The sequence below is a fragment of the Merops nubicus genome, unplaced genomic scaffold (genome assembly GCF_000691845.1).
Source record: "Merops nubicus isolate BGI_N331 unplaced genomic scaffold, ASM69184v1 scaffold29900, whole genome shotgun sequence".
Lineage (NCBI taxonomy): Eukaryota > Metazoa > Chordata > Aves > Coraciiformes > Meropidae > Merops > Merops nubicus.
The window spans coordinates 30,001-38,960 of NW_008583377.1; the positions used below are offsets into that span (position 1 = coordinate 30,001).

The 8,960-nt window shown below is 41.2% G+C and overlaps 1 protein-coding gene across 1 annotated transcript in view; it reads right to left on the reverse strand.

Moving 5' to 3' along the window:
* Positions 1–8,960, reverse strand: part of PROX1 (prospero homeobox 1) — a 37,465-nt gene that overhangs the window by 26,393 nt on the left and 2,112 nt on the right. The window contains exon 2 of the mRNA XM_008940429.1: positions 2,539–2,646. Within this exon, the coding sequence (XP_008938677.1) occupies positions 2,539–2,646 (108 nt within the window). The remainder of the gene's footprint in view (positions 1–2,538; positions 2,647–8,960) is intronic.

Consider the following 8,960-nt stretch of genomic DNA (forward strand, 5'->3'; position numbering starts at 1 on the left):
GTTATGCACACAGTCATCACGACTATGACGGAGAGTACTGTTTCACCATGCTAGATCTGCATTGTGTGCAGCTGTTCTTCACCTTCCGTTTCTTCCAGGTGACTCAGAAAAGGGAAATATTACTACCTTAAAAGTAGTAATAAACAAACGTGCACAACTGAATTCTCACTTTAAAACCTACAGAATTTTGCAGCGCTACAGATCTTACTAGTTTTGCCACAGCATTTTGGAGTTGTTGCCATCTTGGGGCAGAGGGAGGAAGGAAGTAAAGCACCAGTTTTTAATTGGTGTAAATCAGTACGGCTTCCTGGGTTTCAACACAGTTATACACATTTACCTTCCCTGAGGGCCTGGCCCTGATATTCAAATTGTTCCCAAGCTTTAGTCTCCTATTTAAATTTCTGAAATAAATCACCACGTTAATACGGTTTCTTTTTATTTCTAAGGGCAATTAGTAATGAAATTAGATATGACTGCTTCAGGTATTACATGTTACGCATACATCTTTATTAATATAACCACGATCTTCAGAACCAAACATTTGGCCAGCACAGCACATGGAAACCTCTCATTAGGGTACCTATTTACATATGTGTTCCCAGGTCAGGGATGAGAGCGTTCCAGTGGCGAGCAGCAGTCCCCACCGGTACTGGCAGGGGACACCTGCTTAAACCACAAGGACGTTCTGGCTCCATTTAAGCAAAATTATGTCTTTTTCCTTCTGTAAGTAGTAGCAGTGAAGCTTAATGGGACTGCATGTGGGCAAAAAGGGGAGCATCCTTTGGCCCAAGAAACTGCAAACACGTGCTAAGCCATTTGAAGCGTTTAAAGGTATGAAAAAGCCCATAGAAAAAAAAAAGATAAATGTATCTCATATTTGCCCCCCTGGTTCTGTGGTGCTGCTGACCCTGCACGGCTCTCATGTGTCCCCAGGGAGATGGCTGCATTTGCTTTTGAGCCAATGACCCCATCCCAGGCTGGTGGCTTGCAAAGCACTTTTGGGATTCTTCTGGTGCTTTAGAATGACAAGGTGGCACAAAAGCAAATTTCTGCATGTTACACAACTTTGCCTGACACCAGTTGTTGTGTGCACGCAAACACGCAAGTACATATCGACTTAAAAAGAGGGATAAAAGCAGCAATGCCAGGGAAAAAAGAAACATCCCCACCCTGGGATGTGTGAATACCCAGGGGCAAAGGGACAGGGAAGCCCCAGAACGGGACCTTCCCGAGCAGTGCTGCCAGCATTCCATCTGCCTGCGGCAGCTCCGCGGAGCAGCATCGCCTGAAAAATCCCTCCGATTTTTCCATTCCAGGTGGAACCACTCTGAAAGCAAACCCTCCACTTGGCCCGCTGTGCCATTTGCAGCTTTTTTTGTGTGTGTTTAATGATTCTTGACTGGCCATTTAGCCTAGGAAGTGCCTGTATTGCTTCCCTCCCTCCTTTTTATAAATGTCACCATCCGCTCAGCACACGGCATTGAATAAGAGGAACTTCCAAGGGCACGGCTGTGAGGGACAGGACTGGACTGGGATGTGCAAGCACACGCCATGTTAAATGAAAGAAATAAAGGGAAAAACTGCCAAAAAAACTTGACCAAAGAGAGATGATCAGCAGAAACTGGGCCAAGTTCACAAACCTGTGGGATAATCTTTCACTAAGACTGAAAAAATCCATAACCCAAAAGTGATTAAAAGAAGGATTTCTGTAATTTGTTGTTGTTGGGGGGCAGAAACTAACAAACTAATTTAAGCTAATGTAATGTTTATAAATTTACTTAGATAATGATACCATGTCTGCCATTATAATCATTAAAACCCAATCTATGTTTTTTTAAAAAAAAAAACTTAGATGATTAACACAGAATCAAGTTGATGTGAAGGAACAATTACTTTTAGAAAAAAAATCAGGAGGTCCTAATATTCTGTAGAATGAAGGAGGATGCAGCTGTATGTCGACAGCTTTCATATCCTCATTTGAATAATGTGGCCTGAATCTGTCACTTTATTCATCCTCCTTATGCTCAGTGTACTCTGCATCAACAACAAATTAAGTTGTAAATAAGAGACAATCATCACTTTTGTTTTTAAGCAGCTTCTGCATGGAGAATTTCAATGTACTGTTTCTTTTTGACAGAAAGAAAGGGATTCTACACTCTGCTTATGTAAGCACAAATATGAGGAAACCAACCGAAATGAAACAATAAGAGAGCACTTGAGAACTGCTCCAAAATGTTCTTGGAAGTACATTTCTACCACCAGAGAAATCTTCTTTTCAAAAGCAGGATACATGTAATAAAAACTGTTCAATTTGCTGTAATAAATATTCCCACTTTGCTCTAAAATTTCAACGATTTTTTATTTTTAATTTCCTCATCTAGGCACACGCAGGGCACACCTCAACAAGAGCTGAAGAAAGTGAGCTGCAACATTTGTGTACCCAGAAATATTATTTATCTCAAATATGAAAACATGATAGCATTTCTTGAGCAAATGAAACATGCAGTAAGGAGAGGTGAGGGGGAAAGATTTTCTTACCTTTACATCTGAGAAGTAGGTTTTCAGCATATTGGAACTTGGGTACCGGGTGTAAAAGAACATGAGCTTGGCCTTTTTCAAGTGATTCGGTGACAAGCCTTCCTGCATGTAGGATTGAATTAGTAAAGGAAAATGCTTTTCTGGAGAAAGCTGTTTCTGTACATACAGAGCTAGCAAACTGCCCCCTTAAATACTCTGCAGTTCCCCAGACTACAGGAGAAAATATTAACATTTAAATTGCTGCGCTGTAATCTTCTGTAAAATAACTAAATGAGGGATGTGAGGCCGTGTAACTCAAACTCTGTATTTCCTATCAGTTTTAGTGCTGGGTCTCAAGAATCTTGCAAGTTTATGGCTTATGTACCATATGTATGTTCACTTGTTGCTAAGGAAACAAATGTATGAAGCATGTGCCACAGAAAACTTATCGGAAGCTTTTTCTCCCTCTCCTTTGCAGTTCCAGCTAAAGTTTCTTTTTCTCTCAGTGTTGTGTCACTTGCACAGAATAAAACTACTGCATGTCAGACAATCAGAGGTGCTATATCATTTTGAGCAATGTTTTATACAGGCAATACATTTCACCTGTTTCATTCATGCTGGTAAATTTTAATATCTTGAGTAACTCTCTCTTAATCCTGCTGTTGCTCTCCCCCAGTGGCTGCCTTGCAAATGAAAGAGAAATCTGTAACAGGCAGAGCCCCTCACCACTCGATCCCCCCGCCACAAACTTGTCACCTCCTGATTTACACAGTTAAGTCCTCGGAGAACGAAGCCCTATTTGGGGCTAACCAATCGATAAATATGGGCTAGCAGATCAATAAGTGGCCACTTACCCTATAAGGCAGTCTATTTATCCTGGAAACATCATTACCTTTTAGATCTGTAAACAGAAGCAACTAAAAGAGTTCCCAAGGGAATGTGAAGCTAACCATAACAATCTCGGTTTGCTGATTTTTCTCCCAGCTTCTTGGCTCTCTTTTGTGCGCCGCGTGCTAGGATGGCTCTGGTCACATCTGTGCCGCAGGCTGGCTCTGCCATTTCCTCAGCAAATTAATGGCTTTATAATTTATCAGAAATGAAGATGCACGTGGAGAAAATCAATGTGGCCCCCACAAGGTCAATTAAGAGTTCTTCCCAGAAGCTTCGCTAAGGACTGTTTCTCCTAAACACAGTTGTTGAAAATTTCATTCGGTTCACACCTTAGGGTGAAGGGAAGGTCACCCAAGTTGACAGATGTGATGCAGCCAAGGTGCCTCTTCCACCTTACGGCCGGGCGCACGTCAGCACAGAACATCTCATTCCAGGCCTCGAGACGGGTAACACAGGCTCATTTTTATCAGCAGGCTACTGATGATTAGCTAGGCTTTTTCAGCAGAATTCCTTTTTCTCTAATTTGTGAAATCCACTGAAATCCTCTCCCTTTATTTCAGTTATGAGGTTCATTTTTAGATTGGAAAAATGTAACGTTTAAAAAAAAAAAAAAAAAGGCATTGACAATATTAGTTTAAAAACCTCTTATTATCTGGAAGTACATGGAAAATGGCTCAGCTGAACTTGCATTTTGTTATAGATGCTTACTGATTACAAAGAAGATAATTTATGACTGACATACTTCTTGTGCCAAGAGAAGAGTTGAAAGAACCTCCAGTTACCTCCATTAGACTGATAGAGAAGTCTAAAAGAGCATTACACTCTGCAGTGCCATCTGTCAAAATACGTAAGTGAAATAATAGTAGCAAGCTGTCACCTATTGCTTAGTGATAAGAGTTTTAGATGAATCAAAACTTCTACGCCAGAAATCCATTTTGTTATGTGATCCTTTCAGGAAAGTGGGGGTCCAAAGGGAAAGTCACATAAGCAAAGGGGAAAAAAAAAAATAAAAATCCTAAGTCTCCTTAATTTGCAATTCCTCTGACGCCGAGCACATGTTAATACTGGGCTTGGGGTGTATTCTCTTTCAACGCAAGCTCAAAGATGGACTTAAACTTTCAAAAAAACCTCTCATATTTGCTGGATTTAAGCATATTAGACAGTTGTCTAAGCATTTGGATTCCTTCTGCATTTAGGATTTTTAAATATTTTCTGCTCTAATGCCAGAGGATATTGATATTGAATGAAACATGTATTAAAAGATGTTCTGAGACTCAAATTCCCAGAAATCCATTTTTTATTAAAATTATACTTGTTCTTAAGCACTTGGCAGCCTTAAAGCGATATCAAATATGCAACAAATCTGTACATCTTGATCCTAAGGTTAACGCTTTACTGTGATAAAAGATACGATCTGTAATAATCTAGGCAAAAATTAATGACAGACTTAAGAGCTACAAATTAGATAACCCATTGCTATTTCAGAAAAAAAATGGAACTGACCAATTGCTTAATTTCCTTTTTAAGTGCTTGGGCTGAAAAGCAACTGTTCTTCCAAGAAAGCACTAGCTGTTTCCAGGATACTTACACACGCACAATGACTCATGATGAAATAGATTCAGTAAACATACAGCTGTACCGAACACGAGCTAAGCCCCATTCAAGGCCAGGAAAGAAAACGAGCACAAATAAATATTAAGGAGGTAAAGGGAGGAGGGGTGCCGAATGGAACGCAAACAAGCTCTGTCCCAGCAGCTCGTGTGGCTTGCCTCAATTCTCTTAGCTATAGCTTTGTGAAGACAGATGATATTCAATTCTATGGGTAAGGCAAAATAGACAATAACTGCTGAAACTTGAGCCAGCTGCCAGGTGTAAAAAAAAAAAAAAAAAAAAAAGAAAAAAGAAAAAAAAAGGAGAGAAAGAAAAGATGATAAATCCATAAATTAATGAAAGACATCTGCTCAGGAACATAAAAGATCGGAGGAACAGCGTACTGCAGCTGAACCTAAAGCGGTGTTCAAACAACCTGAGAGTCTCAGCGCTGTGCATGTACACAGCAGAGTGGAGCCTCACCTAACACAGCAGCAGCAGCAAAAAAACAAAATGCTAAGAAACAGCAAGTCAAGACTGGGAATGAAACATATACACGCTCTTGGGTGTTTTAACTGGAGAAGCACAGGGCTGGCATGGCACAGCATTCGACTTATTGGCACCTCAATCCTCCCAGGTAATGCTCCTCCTTCACAAAAATATTTTTCAGTGGAGCTAACCCTGTTAACTCTCAGCCTCAGCTCCCACAAATGTTCTGTCAGGCTTTTCTAGCCCACCCGTGTCCAGCTGAAGGAAAAGGGATATAGAATAGTCTGCACCGGGTACAAAATCATATTAGCAAAGCCAGGCTGCTCCTTAAGTTACACCTTAGGTGCTTTTAATTAGCAAAGCTCCAAAGAGCTGTATCTCAGAGCAGCTTCAAGACCCTCCAAAGAATGAGCTGGCCGTAAAGTCATCGTTTATCACTCAGGTTTTATCAACAGAACAAAGTAATGCATTTTGCTGTACAATCACTCTTTTTTTTTTTTTTTCTTTTTTTAAGTTTAATTAGTCTAATTCTAGTCAGATGTAATAACTCCTCATTTCAAAATTTCACTAATTATAGCTTTCACATATTGGGACTGTGAAATTCATTCCAGTTGGATTGGAATTCTTTTTAAAAATAAATAAAATCATAGAAAGTTTCACTGATGTTTTAAAACCCTCCTGCGAGAGACAGCACGCTAAACTTCTTCACCTTTACAGATGTCTTAACCACACACAAACTACTGTTGTGCTTCAGTTTTGATCTATGCAAATGTTCTGGGACTGAACAAGGCTATTTTTCTTGAGATGCAAAGAGGATGCATAACAAAGGGAGACCATACAGAAAAACAATTTGCTGTCTGTTTCTTTTGGAATTTGAATAAAACTTAATATTTGATTAAACAGATTAGTTTGCAAAGATATGGACTGCATTCATGAGCAAGATGTGAAATTTGTGCTGCAGGTGCATCTTATCTTGTTTAGCAACATAAGCAAACATTAACCATTTCCTTCTGCAATTCAGCAAAGAACAATCAGATACCTTTTACAGGCATTGGTTAAAAAACAAACAAAACCAGAACGCCAAAAAAAAAAAGCCAACAAAACCAACCCACCCAAAACTAGGCTAGTTTTACCTTACTACTAAAACCTGAACTTGTCTGTGTCTTGCTAGTCTTATGTTCTCATCTCAGCTGCATAGTCCAGGAAAACAGATGTTGCTTTCTGCAAGGAAAAAAGATCAGCTTCTTTCAAGAAATATATTCCCTATATGTGCACCTTGAACCATGTAAAATAAAAGTGCCACAACACAACTGCCCACAGACAAACCAGCCTCCGTCCTGCGCTCTTCCCTGGAAACTGTAAGCTACCTGCAGAAACGAGCTGCTGCTAGAAAAACACATCCATCCCCACAGCGGAGCTGTATACAGGGTACACGCTGTGTGGAAGCACTATTTAATGAAATCGTTTGGCCCAACAGGTCTGTATCTGAACACAGATCAAACTGCAGCCTGCTAGAGCACCTAGATGAGAAAGCCAGAGTGCCTTCACAACGGCAGGGGAAGAAGTGGGGCAAGGAAGAAGGAAGGAAACCACCCCAGCACTCGGCATTTCCCCTGGCTAAGCCTCGGAATGGTGGGGGACTCTCACACCTCTGTTTTGGCAGAAGCAACCAGCTCCATTAGCAACTGCCAGTGAGAGTGAACACAAGAAAGGGGGAGACGTGTCAGGGGCGAGGGGGAGATGCTCCACAGGTTGAGGGGATCAAGTGCAGCTCTAGAACTACTTCTAGCTCACACGCTTGGCATTTTTCACCTCTGCTCACTCCTCTCCCAGGATGGAAGAACTACTTTTATACAAAAACAATTAGTATGCCACTGTACTGTCTGGTAGAAATTACTTAATTACCCTGGCTTGAGTCTTGCCCTCAGCTGCCACTCCTGTTGACCTCAGGACCGCTTTCTGAGCACTGCAGCTTGCATTTCAATATGCAAGGTGAGATTTTTGGTTTGGCTTTCCAAAAGTAATTGGAAGTAACTGCAAATGATGCTGATTTAAAATGACTCCTCTGTTTTGCCATACAGTGTACAAGACGAGGAGAAGATTTCCCTGCTACTAATGCAGCACAGAGGTCCTCTTTTGGAAAAGAGGTCCCTCAAATATCATGTCCGCTACCAGCTGGCTCCTGAAAACACCAGCAGCTAATGATGGTGCTTTCAAAGTGGGAACACCTCCCCCTGTAGAAATGGGACTACTCATACAGGCCAGACAGCAGCAATTCTTGACTCAGACTTGACCTATGTGAGATCAAAAACTGGTAGTGATGGGCTCTTGGTCCTGCAAGCACCTGCCTTCATCCCAGTGGTGCCCACTGCCAATGAGCAATGGGACGCCCAGCTAACCAGTGGGTCTTGAGCCCTGTCAGCACTCCCCTGAGGGTTTAACACACCTACAGAGAATGTGGTTAAATTAATCTAAAAACAACAGAGTTAATCAATCATGCAGGAGACACCCAGTGATGGGGCACAGCCTCAGCTATCTGCCTTCACATGACACATCTGGAAAGGGGACAGGTTCCTCAGCATCACTACCATTACTCAAGGAGGGGCAGTTACTCAGTCACAACCCCTTTCATCTATTTGGGAATGAAATTAGTGACATCTAAGGCTCTGTACTTGTGCTGTTGCCTTCTGCTGGGATCTTGGAGCTTGGAAAAAACATCCATCTACCCTTCAAGCAAAATGATCAATTTTACCATCGGGCAAACGTGGTATTTTATTCACTTTTAATAGGACCGTACTTGGAAGAAGAAACTTTTGACCAAAAAGCACATTAGGGGAAAAGATGGAAGGAGTGGGAGGTGTTATTTCTGAAAAAGTAATGATAATTTATCTTTTTTTTTTTTTCCTGGAAATTAGTACTAGATTTTTTTTTTTTCTATCTCTGAGTATGTCTAAATAAAGGCAGAGATGGATTTTTTTTCTCCCCTAACTAAAGCCTGCTATTGAGCTAAAAAGTGATATTTTATTATCATCTTTTTTTTTTTTTAAGCAGTGGAAGTGTCCCGTAAATTTAATACAGCTGAAGTTTTATATTTAATTGTTCTCTCTAGCTTTCCAAAATAATTTGCTTTGTGTATGTTAGGACAAAAGATTTCTGTGTATGGCTGAACAGAGGTTAATCATGCATAGCAGGCAGCTGCACAAGAGCCGAGGAACAGACCTCTGGGTGGGGGAAAGAACTTGGTGCAGCTTGAATATATCAGTACCTGAGCTTTTTGTGTTTTCTTTCCCTTACGCATTTGAGAGCTGAAGTCTCACGAACGACTGGATCGTGGCTCTCTGCAAGCCCCAGCCATGACACCATTAAGACGGGTCACGCATTGGCCTGGCAGGGGAGGGAAAGGAGGCAGCCGTGGCTTGAACAATTTCTGGCCAAGGGTGACGCCCCCTCGATCACCTCCCCACCTAGGGAAA